This window comes from Streptopelia decaocto (assembly GCF_964273445.1).
Source record: "Streptopelia decaocto genome assembly, chromosome: 25".
NCBI classification, from domain to species: Eukaryota; Metazoa; Chordata; class Aves; order Columbiformes; family Columbidae; genus Streptopelia; species Streptopelia decaocto.
In genome coordinates this window covers 454355-471028 of record NC_138680.1, presented here as the reverse complement: position 1 = coordinate 471028, position 16674 = coordinate 454355, and the positions used below count along the sequence as shown (strand labels likewise).

General features: G+C 66.5%; 2 protein-coding genes across 2 annotated transcripts; both read left to right on the top strand.

Moving 5' to 3' along the window:
* Positions 1 to 646: 646 nt before the first annotated feature.
* Positions 647 to 7755, top strand: ZMIZ2 (zinc finger MIZ-type containing 2). Its single transcript, XM_082072734.1, has 19 exons — positions 647 to 781; positions 1408 to 1535; positions 1631 to 1745; positions 1833 to 2035; positions 2117 to 2309; positions 2385 to 2636; positions 2713 to 2886; positions 2978 to 3043; positions 3115 to 3286; positions 3915 to 4059; positions 4549 to 4759; positions 4843 to 4948; positions 5592 to 5749; positions 5829 to 5896; positions 5980 to 6048; positions 6364 to 6608; positions 6689 to 6864; positions 6956 to 7144; positions 7252 to 7755. The coding sequence occupies exons 2-19, from the start codon at positions 1504 to 1506 to the stop codon at positions 7357 to 7359; spliced, it is 2682 nt and encodes an 893-aa protein (XP_081928860.1). The 5' UTR covers positions 647 to 781; positions 1408 to 1503; the 3' UTR covers positions 7360 to 7755.
* Positions 7756 to 8247: 492 nt separating this feature from the next.
* PPIA (peptidylprolyl isomerase A) lies at positions 8248 to 10431 on the top strand. The gene is made up of 5 exons (XM_082072728.1): positions 8248 to 8399; positions 9471 to 9501; positions 9607 to 9695; positions 9854 to 10026; positions 10117 to 10431. Exons 1-5 carry the CDS (start codon positions 8331 to 8333, stop codon positions 10250 to 10252), a joined length of 498 nt encoding a protein of 165 aa, XP_081928854.1. The 5' UTR covers positions 8248 to 8330; the 3' UTR covers positions 10253 to 10431.
* The last annotated feature ends 6243 nt before the right edge of the window (positions 10432 to 16674 follow it).

Here is a 16674-nt window from a genome sequence, read left to right as displayed (position 1 = left end):
CTGCCTCTGTTGGGGGGGGTCAGGCAGGTCTGGGGGTGCTGGTCCCCCCCACCTGGAGCCCCCCCAGCTTCCAGAGCACCCGTGGGGGGTTCGCCCATCCTGGGGGGCACCGTCACCCCCACAAACACTTGGCAGCACCATGTCCACCCATGAGAGTCCTGGGTTGGGACACGGGGGGGTGACCCTCAAATATAGAGTCCCCCCCCGGTGCCACTCGGGTCTCCCCACCGTGGGGGGTGCACCCCCCCACCCCGGGTGTTTGCACGTCGTGTCACCGGCACACGCGGGTCTGTGTCCCCGCACACGCGGGTCTGTGTCCCCGCACACGTTGTCACACGCGGCTCTGGGTCCCGCCCCCGCTGTCAGCGCCGCCCGTCACGCTGTCACACGCCGGTCACCCCCGCGCACCCGCGAGTTGTCACACGCGCGGTCACACACGCACCCCCACGGCCTCCCCCGTGTCACGACAAACCCCCCCCCCCCCCTCCCCCGCTCTCCCGCTCGGTGCTCGACTGCCCGCGCCTGGCGCGGGGGGCGGGGCCGTGCACACCGATGAGCTCGCGGCCCCATTGTGCGCGGCGGCGCGAGCTCGGCTCGGGGGCCCGGCCCGGTTCGGCTCCGCGCTCCTGCCCCGCCCCCGCGTGGCCCCGCCCCCCCCGCGTGGCCCCGCCCCCGCCGCAATGGAGCCGGGGCCGCGCGCGGGCTGAAAATCCCGCGCAGCTTCCGCGCAGCCGCGCGCGCCCGGCGCCGCCAGGGCCATTTTGGGGCCGTTTCGGCAGCGGTGAGTCCGGGAGCGCGGGGCGGGCGGGGCCCCGCGCGCAGCCACGAGCGGGCCCGCTCCCCGCGCGGGGGTGGCGGGGGCGGTTGCCATGACAGCGGCGGGGGAGCCCGGGCCGGCCCCGCGGTGCCGCCGGGCCCGCAGCGCGGAGCGGGGTTCGGCAGCACCGGCGGGCGGCGGCGGCTCCGGGGGCCGCGCGGGCCCGGCTCCCGCCGCGCCTCAACCCCCCGGCCGCGCCGCCCTCGGGGATGGAACCGAGAGCGCCGGGGTGACCCCGCGGGCCCCCCCGCTGCTGGGCCGCGCTGGAAATACCCAGCGGCGGCTCCACCGGGGGCGGGGGACGGCGCTGGGGGGGCCAGAAAGTCCCCGCGGTTCCCCCACCCGGAGGCGGGGCCGGGGGGGGGTGGTGTCTGTGCCCACGGGGATTTTGGGGGGAACCACGTGGGGGGTTCCCGGGGGGACACGGCGCCCCCACCCCCGGCGGGGCCGGTTCCCGGTGCCACCCGCGGGCGGGACACCCGGGCCCGGGGCCGGAGGGGCCGTGCGGGCTCCGGGTCACCCCCCCTCGGGGTCCCTGGTCCCCTCCTGGGGCGGCCGCCCCCTCACCCGCCGGTTCCTCATCCCCGCAGCCCCGGGACGGTGACGCTGTCCCGGTGACGCTGTCCCGGTGACGCTGTCCCGGTGACGCTGTCCCGCCGCCGCCTCGGCAGCCCCGTCGTGCTCCGATGAACTCCATGAACCCCATGAAACCCTCCGGGTGAGCCCCGCACCCCCGGACCCGCTGCCCCCCCGGCCCGTGGCCTCCGTGTGTCCTTCTGTCCTTCGGCTTCATTAATTTGTTTTTCTTTCTAGTGATGGTTCATTTGCATACGAGGCTGTTCCTTGGCAACCGAGCACCAATCAGCCGGCGGGATCCCTCTCCGTGGTAACCACCGTCTGGGGTGTCAGCAACACCTCCCAGAGCCAGGTACCCGCAGCATCCCCGACCCCGCTCCGGGGACCCCCCCGCGCCCCCCTTGACCTGCTGCCGTCCCCCCCTCCCCGCACCCTCCAGGTTTTTGGCAGCCCCATGGGCCCCGGGGGGAGCGGCTCCAGCACCCCGCTGCTGCCCGGCATGGCTGGCACCGGCTCGGGGATGAACTCGCCGCCGTTCCTGCCGCAGCAGCCGTTCACCGAGGGGGCGCCTGGGAAGGGCTACGTGCAACCAGGTGTCTATGGCCGCGGCGCTTACCCCGGCGCGCCGGGCTTCACCGCCAGGTAAGGCCGCTCCGGTGGCCGCCGTTGTGGCACGTGCCGCGGGGCCACCGCACGCCCCTCACCCGGCTCTCTGTCCTCCAGCTACGCCAGCAGCCCCGGCGGCCCCGGCGGGATGGGGCTCCCCTCGCACGCCGGCCGCCCCCCCGCCGACTTCACGCAGGCGGCCGCCGCCGCCGCCGTCGCTGCCGCCGCTGCCACCGCCACGGCCACGGCCACGGCGACGGTGGCGGCGCTGCAGGAGAAGCAGAGCCAGGAGCTGAGCCAGTACGGCGCGGTAAGAGCGCGGTAGAGCCGGGGCGCCGGTGGCCGCCCCTGCCCTGCTGTGACCGCCCCCTCTCTCCCACCGCAGATGGGCGCCGGGCAGCCCTTCAGCAGCCAGTTCCTGCCGCACGCCGGCCCGCGCAGCCCCGCCATGAGCCCGGCCGGCATGGCGAGCGTCATGGCTCCCTCTGGCGTGTCCCCCGTCGGCATGAGCCCCGTGCGGGCGCCCGGCGCAGGGCCCCTGTACGGGGGGCAGCGGCTGCCCCAGCACAGCTACCCCGGCCCCGCTCCGAGCCAGCAGCTGCCCCGCCAGGGCCTCAAGCGGGCGTATTCCACCGAGGTGGGTGTCCGTGCCGGGGTGCCGTGGTGCGCCGGGACCGTTCCCTGCCGCCAGCACTGACCCCCCCGCCCCGCAGGGCTACCCGGCGCAGCCGTATCTCCAGGGCGGGCAGTACGCTGCGGCGGGGGCCCAGTACCCGCTCAGCGCCCCCCAGTCCTCCGCTCCGTCCCCCTCCTATCCCGGGCACAGGCTGCAGCAGGGCATGGGCCAGTACCTCTCTACCTCGGGCAACACCGGACCCTATTACAAGGTACTGGAGGGGGGACAGCGGGCACGGGGCGGGGGGGCCGGGTGGCCGCTGTCCCCTGGTGCCACGCGCGGGGACGTTCCTCCTCCCGCAGCCGGCCGAGCAGTTCAACGGGCAGAGCGGCGGCTTCGGCGGCTACAGCCAGGCGGCCGTTAACGGGGTGAGTCCGGCGGCAGGCGGGGCGGGGGGGCGCGCCTGGCCGGGCGCTGAGGGTGCGCGGTGCCTCCGCAGCCGGGCCGGTCGCTGCCGGGGTACCCCAGCTCGCCGCTGGCCGGGAACCCCACCCCCCCCATGACGCCGGGCAGCGGGATCCCGTCCTACGTGTCCCCGGGTCAGGACGTGAAGTCGCCCTTCCTGCCAGACGCGAAGCCCAGTGTCACCTCTCTGCACCCGCCCCCCGCGGGTAGGTGGGGGTGGGGGGGATGTTAGGGGGGGCACATCGCAGAGATGTCCTGCCCAGGCGCTGGGGTGGGCCCCACCATGTCCGTTGCCCCTTTAAGGGCAGGCTGCTGTGGGGACGAGCTGGAGGAAAAGGGCGGGGCTTCAGCACAGGGGGCGTGGCCACTGCCAGGGGTTTGGGGGGTGGGGTTGGAGGGGACCTTGAAGCCGCTGCCCAATGAGAGACCAGATAGAGGCAGTAGGAGGGGCTTCCTGGAAAGGGGGAGGGGCTGTGTGTAGTGGGAGGGGCTTTTGGGAAGGGTGGGGCCTCAGTGGGAGGGGCTTTGAGGCAGGGCAGTGGTTCTGGTGGGAGGGGCTTCCACTGGGAGGGTGGGGCCTCCTGGGGCCTTTTTGACAGTGGGAGGGGCAGTCGGTGGGAGGGACTTCCTGCATTGGATGGGCCTCTGAGTGGGAGGAGCTTCTGCCATAGGGGTGGAGCTTGTGAGTGGGAGGAGTTTTGCACACTGGGGTGTGGTGTCAGGGCAGGGCTCTGTGGGGCGGGGCTTCCTGCAGGGTGGGGTCTTGGTGGGCGGGGCTTGCCCGGGCAGGGTGGCGGGTGCGGTCGGGGGGTCCCTGTGACGCTGCCCCCGCAGGGCCGGCCCCCGGCGAGGAGCTGCGGCTGACGTTCCCGGTGCGGGACGGGGTGGTGCTGGAGCCGTTCCGCCTGCAGCACAACCTGGCCGTCAGCAACCACGTCTTCCAGCTGCGCGACTCCGTCTACAAGACCCTCATGATGAGGTGGGGCTGGCGGGGGGGCGGTCAGAGCGCGGTCCAGCGCCGCGGTGACCCCCCGGCCGTCACACGGCGCTGCTCGCGGTGCCCGGTCACCGCTCGGCGTTGTGTGCCGCGGTGCCGCGTTACAGCGTGGTGCGGTTCGGTCAGCGCTATGTGGCACGGTGCGGTACGGCGCGGTGCTACGTGGTATATCTTGGCACGGTGCGGTGCAGCGCTACACGGCACAGCTTGGCACAGCACGGCACTGCGTGGTGCGACATGGCACAGTTTGCCATAGCGTTGTATGGCTTAATGGTGTGCGGCTCGGCACAGCGCAGCGCTGTGGGGCACGGCGCGGTGGTACCCGGCGCGGTGGTACCCGGTGCGGTGGTACCGGAGCAGTGGTACCCGGCGCGGTGGTACCCGGCGCGGTGGTACTCAGCGCGGTGGTACCCGGCGCGGTGGTACCCGGTGCGCTGGCTCTTGTCAGACACCCCCATGCCCACCCCCCAGGCCTGACCTGGAGCTGCAGTTCAAGTGCTATCACCACGAGGACCGGCAGATGAACACCAACTGGCCGGCGTCGGTGCAGGTCAGCGTCAACGCCACGCCGCTCACCATCGAGCGCGGCGACAACAAGACCTCCCACAAGCCGCTCTACCTGAAGCACGTCTGCCAGCCCGGCAGGAACACCATCCAGATCACCGTCACCGCCTGCTGCTGCGTGAGTCACCGCGGGGTCCCCGGGGGGGTGCGGTGGCGGTTTGGGCCGTGGCTCAGCCCCCCACCCCCCCCATCTCTCCGCAGTCCCACCTGTTCGTGCTGCAGCTGGTGCACCGGCCCTCGGTGCGCTCGGTGCTGCAGGGGCTCATCAAGAAGCGCCTGCTCCCCGCCGAGCACTGCATCACCAAAAGTGAGCGGCACCGCCGGCCCCGGAGCCTGCGTGGGGTTGGACAGCCCGGCCCGGGGGCTCCGGCACAGTGAGGGGGGGACACCATGGTCTGGGCGCTCCAGCAATGGTTTAGGGGGGGACACACCCTGGTCCAGGGGCTCCAGCACGGCTGGGGAGGACACTCGAGTCTGGGAGATGTGGCACAGTGTGGGGGGGACACCCCGGTCCGGGGGCTGCAGCACCGTGTGGGGGGGACACCCCAGTCCAGGGGCTCCAGCACAGTGTGGGCGGCATGCCCCAGTCCGGGGGCTCCGGCACAGTGCTGGGGGGGACGCCCCGGTCCGGGGGCTCCGGCACAGTGTGGGGGGGACGCCCTGGTCCGGGGGCTCCGGCACGGTTGTGGGGGGGGGACACCCCTGTCCTGGGGCTCCGGCACAGTTGGTGGGGGGGGGACAACCCCGTCCTGGGGCTCCAGCAATGGGTTGAGGGGGACACTGGTCCATGGGCTCCAGCATGTTGGGGTGACAGGGCACCATGCCCAGATACCACCACGGTGCCCCCCCATCCCAGTATCCCAGTATCCCAGTATCCCAGTATCCCAGTATCCCAGTATCCCAGTATCCCAGTTCTGACTCTCAGTATGTCCCCTTTCTCCCCCCCCAAGTCAAGCGCAACTTCAGCAGCGGGACCATCCCGGGGACCCCGGGGCCCAATGGTGAGGACGGTGTGGAGCAAACGGCCATCAAAGTGTCCCTCAAGTGTCCCATCACCTTCCGGAGGATCCAGCTCCCGGCCAGGGGCCACGACTGCCGCCACATACAGGTGGGGGGGTGGTGGAGGAGGCTGGGGAGTGACCCCCCATGGCCCCTCCGGCTGGCTCAGGCGCCGCTCTCCCCCGCAGTGCTTCGACCTGGAGTCCTACCTGCAGCTCAACTGCGAGAGGGGGACGTGGCGCTGTCCTGTCTGCAAGTGAGTGGGGGCCCGGTGGGGCTGCGCCTCAGTTTCCCTGCCTGGGGGGTTCCCTGCCCTCACCCTGCCCCCCCCGCCTGCAGTAAGACGGCTCTGCTGGAAGGACTGGAGGTGGACCAGTACATGCTGGGCATCCTGATCCACATCCAGAAGTAAGTGTCCCTGCTCCGTCTGCGGCCAGCGCTGCGCCCCCCCCCGAGGGGCCGTGCAGCCACCCCCCCAACCTGCCCCCCCCACCCTGCGCCCCCCCTGAGGGGCCGCGCAGCCACCCCCCCAACCTGCCCCCCCCACCCTGCGCCCCCCCGAGGGGCCGTGCAGCCACCCCCCCAACCTGCCCCCCCCACCCTGCGCCCCCCCTGAGGGGCCGTGCAGCCACCCCCCCAACCTGCCCCCCCCACCCTGCGCCCCCCCGAGGGGCCGTGCAGCCACCCCCCCAACCTGCCCCCCCCGCCCTGTGCCGTCCTCAGCTCGGAGCACGAGGAGATCACCATCGACCCGACCTGCAGCTGGAAACCCGTCCCCGTCAAACCCGACGTCCACGTGAAGGAGGAAGCGGAGGGGCCGGCGCTGAAGCGGTGCCGGACGCTCAGCCCCACGCACATGGTGCTGCCCAACATCATGGAGATGATCGCGGCGCTGGGGCCCGGCTCCGCGCCCTTCCCGGCGCTGCCGCCGCCACCCGCGGGCGCCGCTGCCGACTACGCCGCCCCGGGTACCGGAGGGACCCATGCGGGAGGGGGACGGGCCCTGGCGTGTTCCAACCCCCCCAAATCGCCTCCTTTCCTCCCACAGGTTCCACCTTTCCGGGACCCGGGGGCTTCCCCGAGCCCTTCCCCCCGCCCGGCGCCCCCGGCGCCCCAACGCTGAGCGACTTCACGCCAGGACCCCCCCCCATCTCCTACCAGTCCGACATCCCCAGCGGCCTCCTGGCCCCCGAGAAGCCCCCTGTGCCCCCTCTCCCCGCACAGGTCAGCTGGGCTGGGGGTGGGGGACCCCCCTTTCTCCAAGGGTGTTCGGACTGGGGGAGGGTCTCACCCCTGTGCTCTCTCGCCCCCCCAGTTGCCCCCGTCGGGGCGGATAGAGCCGTCCCACCCCCCGGTGCAGCCGGGGCTGCACAACCAGCCGGCGCAGCCCCTGCACCACCGCGGCGCCCCAGCGCGGCCCCCCCTGGGCCCCCCCGGCCCGGCACACGCCACCGACCTCGCCTTCCCCCCCGCGCCCAGCGACGGCTCGGAGCCGGCCCTGGACGTGAGTACCGCGCGGGGAGGGGGCTGCGGGTCCGGCTGTGGGCCCCCCGGCCGCCGTGGGGTGGGGGGGGGAGCTGGGGGGCCGGTGTTCACAGGCGCTGTCCCCAGCTCCTGCCTGAGCTGACCAACCCCGACGAGCTGCTCTCCTACCTGGGCCCCCCCGACCTCCCCAGCAGCAGCAACGACGACCTCCTCTCCCTCTTTGAGAACAACTGAGCCATCATCGCCACCCCCCGGCGGGGCTGGGGGGGCAGCGCCAGCGCGACCCTGACCCTGCAGAGCCGGGACCCCCTGCACCCCAAACACAGAATGGGACAGACAGACAGACGGGCTCAGCCCCCCCAGAAGCACAAGGCTGTACATAGTGTAAAAACACTACTGTGTGTTTGTGTGTGTGGCCCCGAGACACCCCCTATCCCCCCCCAATTTAAAAGCAAGTGCTTCGCTGCGGGGCCCGTGCCCCCTGTATAAATGTGCAGATGCTGCTTCCTCGTGTAACACACGCGCCCAGCAGGGGGTGTGGGGGTCACCCCCCCCGTTTCCCCACGCCCCCCCCAGGCTGTGGAGCTCCCTGGACCGTTCCCTCGTCTCTGGCTATTAAAGGATTTTGTCTCGGCGGGGCTCACGCGTGTTGCTGGGCAGGTGCCACCCCCGCGTGGGTGGGCGCGTGGGTGGGTGTCCCCGGGTGGCTGAGCCGTGCCCGCCGCGATCACCATGAACCGCACGCAGAGCGGCGTGGCCGGGGCTCCTCGCCCAGTGCTGCGGGGGGGGCGGCCCTGGGGCTTCTCCCGGCGGGAGCTGCGGCTCGGGGCCGCCCGAGCGCCCCAACAGAGGCCGCTGCGGCCCGTCCCGCAGCCCGGCCCCGCTCTGCGCACCGGGCCCGCACCGGCCCCGCCGCCGCCATCCCCCTTCCCCCCCAAAACCCGCAGACAGCGCGCACGCGCGCCGCGCCCTTCCCGCCCCCGCCTTTCCCCCCCCTTTTTCAAACGCGTCGCCGTCGATTGGCCGCTCGCCCCGCCACTCCGCCACAAGGCCAGCGGCTATTGGCCGGTGCCGCGGGGGAGGCGGGCTTTCCCCGGCCCTATATAGAGGGCGGCGGGGAGCTCCGCGCCTTCTGCTGCGCCGCGCCCGCCGCACCGAGTCGTCGTCGCCGCCGCCTTCCCCCCCCCGCTCACGCCGCGCCCGCCATGGCCAACCCCACCGTCTTCTTCGACATCGCCGCCAACGGCGAGCCCCTGGGCCGCGTCACCTTCGAGGTGCGGTGGGGGGGAGGGGGGCGCGGTGCCGCCATTTCCCCGCGGGGGCCGTTGCGGAGGGAGGGGCGGGGGGGGCTGCGCCTGCGCGGCCGGGGGGGCGGCGGGGAGCCCGCGCCACCTCCACGTGGCTCCCGCGCCTGGGGGGCGGTGGGGCTGGGGGCGGGAGCGGCGCGCGGTCCCGGGGAGGAACAAAGAGCCGGCGCGGCTCCGCGCGGGGGATGCGGCTGCGGGGCCGGCCGGGGCGCGCCCGCGGGAACCCGGCCCTGCGCACCTGCGGGCGTGCCCGCCGGGGGGGATCCGCTCCGCCCCGCGGGTTTGGCCGCGGCGCTTCCCCCGCCGCAGCATCGGGGCCGCGGCTGCTGCCCGCGCCGCCATTTTGTCCCCGTTCCCCCGGCTCGGAGCGGCGCAACGAGCCGCATCCGCATCCCCCGGGAGATGCTCCCGTTGTGCTCCCGTTGTGCGCGGAGCGAGAGCGGCCGCAACCCGATCCCCGCGGGATTGGCGCCCGGAAGGCGAAGCGCGTTCGCGCCCCGCCAAGCGGCCGCCCCGGGGGGGTGAAGCGTTCGCGCCCCGCCAAGCGGCCGCCCCGGGGGGGTGAAGCGTTCGCGCCCCGCCAAGCGGCCGCCCCGGGGGGGTGAAGCATCCTCGGCACGGCCGGGGCTGCGCTCCAGCTCCGGCAGCGCCCGCGGGGCCGCGCAGATGGCGCCGCCCGCCCGCGGTGCCCCCGGGGGCGGCGGACGGAGGCGGCGGCTCCGCTGGGGAGGGCGGGAGTCGAATAGGGTGGCGCTTTCTTTTGGTTCGAATGTATTGCCAAGCAGCAGAACGAATGCGCATCTGCGCCGCTGGTGAGACGTGCAGCATATTTAAAGTCGTTGGGATGCCATGTCCGTTAGTTCAGAGTTTCCAGATGTCTCCAGATGACAGCGGGAGGTGGGGAGCGCCCTGCAGGCGCGGCCGGGATCCGGCTCCCCAGCAGCGAGGGGGGGGATCCCCAAAACTGGGGGTGCCCCCGGGGCGGGGGGTGGCCGGGCTTCCCCCCAGCCTCACTAACAGCCTCTCCTCTCTTTGCAGCTGTTTGCAGACAAGGTCCCCAAGACAGCAGGTTGGTAACGCGGTGCCGGCAGCATCACGGCCGCACCGAACGCGGATGCTCCCCAAACTCGGGCCAAAATGAGCCGTACGCAGCAGTTTCCCTCTTTGTTTTCAGAAAACTTCCGTGCCCTGAGCACCGGTGAGAAGGGATTTGGCTACAAGGGCTCCTGCTTCCACAGAATCATCCCTGGGTTCATGTGCCAGGTGCGTGGCGCTCGCGCTGCGGTGGGCGGGTGGGATCTGGTGCTGCTTCTGGGTTTGGGAGTCGGGTGCTGGCAGAGCGGGGTGGGAAGGGTCTGCCTGCGGGGTCCGTGCGCCCGGTTGCCGAGTGGGTGCCGTGAAACAAAACGCCGCCTTTGCAGGGTGGCGACTTCACGCGCCACAACGGCACCGGCGGCAAATCCATCTACGGGGAGAAGTTCCCCGATGAGAACTTCATCCTGAAGCACACGGGCCCTGGCATCCTGTCCATGGCCAACGCTGGCCCCAACACAAACGGCTCCCAGTTCTTCATCTGCACCGCCAAGACCGAGTGGTAAGCGGGGGGCGAGCTCGAGGGTCCCCCCGCAGGGAGGTGACGCGTGGGGGTGGCGGGTGGCAGGTGTGATCGGTGCTTCTCCCGCAGGTTGGATGGCAAGCACGTTGTCTTCGGCCGCGTCAAGGAGGGGATGAACGTGGTGGAGGCCATGGAGCGCTGCGGCTCCAAAGATGGCAAAACAAGCAAGAAGATCACCATCACCGACTGCGGGCAGCTCTCGTGAACCCCCTCCCAACAGCCGACCGTTCCCTGGCAGCCCGGGCGCTGCGCCCGCTGCAGCTCCCCCCATCCTGCCCCGCTCCTGACGTACTGCTGCGTTTCTACGGGGTCTCAGCCCCATGTGCATGGTCCAGCCGGGCCTCAATTACCTTGATGAGTCTAAATAAAACGAGTTAAACCACAGTTGGCCCCCTTCTCTCTGCCTCACTGGGGGGGTTGGTGTGTAGGGCTGGTGGAGCGGGAAGGAGGTGGGTGCTGGGGTGGCTTGAGGATCCCCTGCAGTGTGGTTACAGAAGGTTGTCAGTAGGATCCAGAGTGAACGGGTGCTGGCAGTGGGTCCCGGTGCAGAGCCGATCCCTGGGGTTCTCAGTAGGATCCAGAGTGAACGGGTGCTGGCAGTGGGTCCCGGTGCAGAGCCGATCCCTGGGGTTCTCAGTAGGATCCAGAGTGAACGGGTGCTGGCAGTGGGTCCCGGTGCAGAGCCGATCCCTGGGGTTCTCAGTAGGATCCAGAGTGAACGGGTGCTGGCAGGGGGTCCCGGTGCAGAGCCGATCCCTGGGGTTCTCAGTGCTGCAAATTGGGAAGGGACCCCCCCCGCCAGGGCTCCCCCTGTAGCTGCAGGGCTGCAGCAACCCCCTGCCCCACACATTGGGGGGGCGGTGCCCCCCCAGTTCAGGATGCCTTGTGCTCTGTGTCAACCAGTGACCCTGCTGGGAACACTGGGATCCAAGAGGTCCTAGTCAGGAAGAGGATCCAGCTTGCAGAGGATCCCAGTACTCCTGGGTTAATCAACACAGTTATGGGGGAGAGATCCCTGTGGGGAGCCCCATGTGCAGACTCCTGGTTTGGTGCAGTTCTGCTTTAGGGTGCTTGGTGCTCCCAGTTCAAGGCTGCCCAGCTCTAGGGTGATCACAGTTTGAGGACACCTGGGCAGGGCTGAGCTCCAGTACCCTGTGGGCCCAATAAGGTGGGGTCTGGCCCCCCCACCCTGTGGGGTGCACCGAGAGCTGCAGCACTGGGTGGATGGTCCGTGAGCCCGGCTCTGGCGTGGACGAAATGCCAGAGGAATCAACGCTGTGGCCAGCAGGCCCGGGACAGTGACCGGCCCTGTGCTGGGACCTGGGGAGGCCGAACCTGGAACCCCGGGGGCAGTTTTGGGCCCCTCAGCTCAGGGCTCTAAATAGCAGCACCAAGGTGGCGGGGTCACTTCAGCACAGGAAAGAGTGGGACCAGGAGCACTAGAATCACCTCAAAACACAACATGTTGGTCCCAGGGGTGGCGGGATCACCTCATGAAAGCCCTTGAGGTGCTGGAGTGAGTTGAGAGAAGGGAACGGAGCTGGTGAGGGGCTGGAGCACAAGTGTGATGGAGCGGCTGAGGGACCTGGGGGTTCAGCTGGAGAACAGGAGCTGAGGGGAGACCTTCTGATCTCCGAACTGCCTGAAAGGAGCTTGGAGCCAGGGGGGTCGGGCTCTGCTCCCCAGGAACAAGCGCCAGGAGCAGAGGAAACGGCCTCAAGTTGCGCCAGGGGAGGTTGAGGTTGGATCTGGGAACAATTTCTTCCCCAAAGGGCTGTGGGGCATTGGAACAGGCTGCCCAGGGCAGTGCTGGAGTCACCATCCCTGGAGGGCTGGACAGACGGACACGAGGTTCTCAGGACATGGGGCAGTGCCGGGGGTGGGTTATGGGTGGACTCCATGAGCTCGAGGGGCTTTTCATAGCAGAACGATTCTCTATTCCAGGAAGCGCAGATCTCTGGTGCCGGCAGAGCTGCCGAGGGCAGCGCCAGCAACGGCTTTGGGTGCTGCCACCTTCTGTCTGGGAGCCCAAGGTGAGGAGTGGCCTTTCTGGGCTCTGTTCCAGGTGTGGTGATGGTGGAGCAGCCTCAGCAGCTGGTCCTGGCCCCAGGGGAATGGAGGTGACATGGGGGGGTCCTTTCAGCATCATCAGGAGGAAGCTCAGGGGGAAGCAACTCGGTGCTGCAGCCGGGGAGGAAGCGGGAGCCAGTGAGTGCATCGCTGGGTCAGTGAGGGTGAAGCTTTGGAAGCCCCGGCAGGGGAGATGGGGGCACCTCCTGGAGGCCTCTACAGCTCCAACTTCTGGCCCAGCTCCGCAGGCCGGTCCCACCAGGGAAGCTGTGTCCCCCCAGCCAGACGGAAGGTCCCCCCCCAGCTCCCTGCCCGCTGGCACCGCGGCATCCACCTCCCTGCCTGCCCCGACATGAAGTTCGCGCAGAACTGGTGAGTTCCCAGGCAATTGTGCTGCTCAACTGTGTTTATTGCTGTTACACGTTCCCATCTCCCATGGCCTTGGCTTCGCGGCGCCTGCGGAGAGAAGAGGCTGCTGAGTCCCGGCCGTGGCCGCGGTGCCGGGGGGTGCGAGGCTGCGGGGCAGCGCTGGGCGCCCTGTGGTGTGCAGGCACCCGGCTGCACGGGGAGCTGCGGTCGGAGCTGCAGGGACACCCTGGCCGAGGTGAACATCTGGGGTTTACAGCAGCACCCAACAGGGTGATTTCTGCTGCCAGGAACACGTCACTATTGTGCTTCTCCCTTTCCATGGCAATGTCGTCCCTTGTTTTTCTTCCTGACCTTGCTCTGCCTGCATCTGTTGCTGGGGCAGCTCTTGGTGAGGCAGAGCCATTTTAACTAACACTTGGAACAGCAAGAGCAGGTTTTGTTAAAGAGCACCCAGGAGCTGAGCAGCCAGTTCAACCATCCTCAGCAGGAACCTCAGTGGAGTTTGGCCAGTAACTAAGCGGGTACTTCAGAATACCCTGCCTCTAAATGTTTCAAGGCTAATGGCCGCCATCTGATACAGGAGTTTGGCAACACCCCCTGCTCAACAACTCACTTTTGTATTCTCCTCTTGCACAGCCAGCATGCACAAAACAGCACTATCCCAAACAGGATGGTGCCCAAGACCCCCACGACGGCTGCTAAGCAGCGGTTCTTGTAGGTCGCGGTGTCAGTAGTATTGTTCTTACTCTTGACGCTCCAACCTGGATGAACAATTCTGTACCTTAGTGTTTCCTGCACACTACGGGTGATCTCACGCGAGGTCTGACAGCTGTTTGACCAACTGTCCCTTGGAGTGAGACAGACAGAAACCGTCCCTGTGTCAGGGAATGCCACCCCCAGCTCTCCCTCCCCGGGGACCCACACCCCAGGAGGACAGAGTCCGGCCCATGGGGATTCACCAGAACCCCGCACCCCCTTTGCCTTTGCTCCAGCACGGGCACTGCTTGCACGCCCCCAGCCTTCAGGCCTTGTCTCCCACTTCTGGCCCTGCAAGGCTGCTCTGTACCTGGAATCTTGTCAAGGAGGCCGTTGATTCCAGCCTGGCGGGCTTCCCCAGGGTTGGGCAGCTCTGCCAAGAATCAGAGAGAGGTAAAGCCTCAGCAGAGGATGCAGGAGTTCGGGGCAGGTTCCCCCTAAACCGTGCTCGATCTCTCACCTCTCACTGAGGTCCCTTTGGACCTCAGTGCATCCCTTTGGACCTCAGTGCACAGGAGGGATCCCCTCCCTTGTGCCTGGGGGGGCACTCAAGGCAAGAGTTTGGCTGCTGAGGAGCCTGCAGACACAGGGGTTTTGGTTCGTGACAGACGATGACCAAAGGACAGCAATTACCTGGCATGCCTCGTGATTCCATTGTCCAAGTCCCTTCGTCGTAGATCGGCACTACCTGATCGCCTCTTTTCTGAATCGCCACGGTCTCCCCAGTGTCATGGCTCAGGTCTTTAGAAAGAAATGGAGTCAGTTTAATGAGAAGTAACCTCTTCAAGAACCAATATCTTCAGGAGGCGATATTTCTCAAAATACATTGATAACACTCAGAAACAAAGCCAGAGCATTTGAGGGTGTCAGTTCAGTTGGGGAAAGCGCCCTTCTGAGGAGCACTTGTATCTAAGCCTCCACTTCCCAAGTCTTCTGCTCTAGAGCGATAACTACCCACCGTGCTCTACTTTGTCCAGTTCCTCCAGGACTTGGTTGAGGACTGATTTACGCTGGGAAGATTTTCGTCTTAATACCTTAGGCCTTGTTCTCTGAGGACCTAACGGAAAGTAGAAAGTTAAATTCCTGAGCAATAAAATACTGAACTCAAGTGCTTGGCCCGTGAAGTCAGCCAAGGCTGAGCACTCACCCTCGCGATGCCGAGTGAGCTGCGAGGCTGGAAAAGCCCTCCCGGTGTTCACACCTGCACCTGAACACCCCCGAGAAGTTTCCATCACACACTGTGATGCCACCATCGTCACTGAACAGCTCTGAGCTGGCAGCTCCCCAAAGAGCTTAAAAGCCACAACGTGATCATGAGATGCCCCGAGTGTCAGCACTGGGAGCCAGTTGTACCCTAGAAATCCCTTGCGTGCAGCCGTGTCTGCAGACAGACACAGCAGAGAAGCTCCCAGGAAATATTTCAATGGACGTCTTCAGAATATTAAACCCTAAATGCTCACTGGTTCAAGTAACAGACCTGAGGGATTGCCGTGATGCTCCCGGACAAGAGCCGGCTGAGGAGTCGCAAGGCCATCGGCTACAGGCACATCTGGAATCAAGCACATTCCGTTAGATCTTGTCATCTGCTTCTTTCTCAGTGACCTGCGGTGACTGTGGGGGGGTCAGGTAATGATGTGGGACCCAGACATGGGTGGAGGTTCCCAAGCTGTTGAGGGTCCATGGTGACCTGCTTGCTGGCACCTGGCAGCTCTCAAGATGCTGTTTCCAGGCCGCATGTAAGACCCCTCAAGGGCTGGATGGACAAACACACGGATCCTCGGAATTTCTTACTGGAAATCTCTGGGCCGGGTGCCCACCCCCGCCTGCCCGCCTACCAGGTCTCCAATCTCCATACGGAGCTGCCCCGGCCTCCTGGGCTTGCAGAGCCAGGAGGAGGAGGATAAAGAGTGAGGTGACCCCCCACCCCTGCATCGTGGCACTGCCACGAGCTCTGCCACAAATACTGCTGCTGCTGTGGCCACTGCAGCTGCTGCAAATAACTGCTGCTGCTGTGACCACTGCCGCTGCTGCTGTAAATGATGCTGCTGCTGTGACCGCTGCTGCTGCAAATGCTGCTGCTGCTTTGGCCACTGCCGCCGCTGCTGCAAATGCTGGCGCTTCCGCTGCTGCCGCTGCAGATGCTGCTGCCGCTGCAGATGCTGCTGCCGCCGCTGCTGCCGCTGCCAGCACTGCCGGAGCGGTGTCCGTGCACAGCACTACACACCAGGTGTGACACAGAGCGGCTCTGTGACCTCACAGCCCAAGCTGAGCCCAGGATACCAGGGGCCTTCTGAGCTGCCAGCTCACAATGGCGACTCGCACCCAAATTTTCATCCCCTGGGCTATTCCCTGATATCAGAAATTCTCCTCCATGCACTCCAGGATGCTCCTGGATTCCTGCAGCTCGCTGTGCAGATGTTGGCATGGTTGGAGTCCCTGAGCAGGACAGGAGCCTGTGAGCGCAATGGTCGAGTACAGATATTTGGAATATATCTGTGATCTGAAATCTGGGCAGTTTTATTACATGGGTTTTACAGAAGTCATGAGTTTTCCTTTCTTCACGCCTCATTTCAGTATCATATAGATTTATAGATGCCATATTTCAAATGGAGTAAATCTTATAGGAATTGATGCTCCTTAGTTGATATTCAAGCCATAGGGTGGAATGTCCCATTGTACACAAACGTCTTCATTGCTCTGGCATCCTTAAAAATGCCCTTTGTTGGTAGGTTGGGACTTAAGTCAGACAATACCAGATCCAGTGACCCAAAGGCCTTAGCAAGCAGGGCAGCATAGTGTGGTATAGATCAGTGTCATGGTATAGATCAGTGTCATGGTATAGATCAGTGTTGTCGTATAGATCAACTTCATCCCTGCTTCTTAGAAAAGAAAGTTTTGTGCAAGCTGGTAGAGAAGTCAGCTGGTAACATCCGATGAATTTGTCACTTTTCCCCAGGAACAAGCGCCAGGAGCAGAGGAAACGGCCTCAAGTTGCGCCAGGGGAGGTTGAGGTTGGATGTGGGAACAATTTCTTCCCCAAAGGGCTGTGGGGCATTGGAACAGGCTGCCCAGGGCAGTGCTGGAGTCACCATCCCTGGAGGGCTGGACAGACGGACATGAGGTTCTCAGGGACATTGGGTAGTTCATCCAGGCTTAACTTGCCTTTATGCTTTCTCTGCAAAGGCAACTTGCAGGAATCTTTTTCCAATTTGTAATTCTTCTTTTTCCTGACCATCAGAATACCTCCAGCTCTTAAACATAGATATAAAAATATTTAAACATTTCCTATTAAGCTCAGGAGTTTGAAACATGGGAAGCCAAAGCGTGTGGGCCTCAGGTGAGGTGTCTCTACGTTCTCAAATGTCTTGAGCTTGCACCTGAACACTGGAGGAGATGAACTGGAGCTGTCTCGGGCTCCTGCTGCCTGTGCTC

Coding starts and splice junctions, on each gene's coding strand:
- PPIA (XM_082072728.1), top strand. CDS start 8,331: ATGGCCAACCCCACCGTCTTCTTCGACATCGCCGCCAACGGCGAGCCC. Junction 9,502..9,606: donor CAAGGTCCCCAAGACAGCAG/GTTGGTAACGCG, acceptor CTTTGTTTTCAG/AAAACTTCCGTGCCCTGAGC. Junction 9,696..9,853: donor TCCCTGGGTTCATGTGCCAG/GTGCGTGGCGCT, acceptor CCGCCTTTGCAG/GGTGGCGACTTCACGCGCCA.
- ZMIZ2 (XM_082072734.1), top strand. CDS start 1,504: ATGAACTCCATGAACCCCATGAAACCCTCCGG. Junction 1,746..1,832: donor GCAACACCTCCCAGAGCCAG/GTACCCGCAGCA, acceptor CGCACCCTCCAG/GTTTTTGGCAGCCCCATGGG. Junction 4,949..5,591: donor CGAGCACTGCATCACCAAAA/GTGAGCGGCACC, acceptor TCCCCCCCCAAG/TCAAGCGCAACTTCAGCAGC.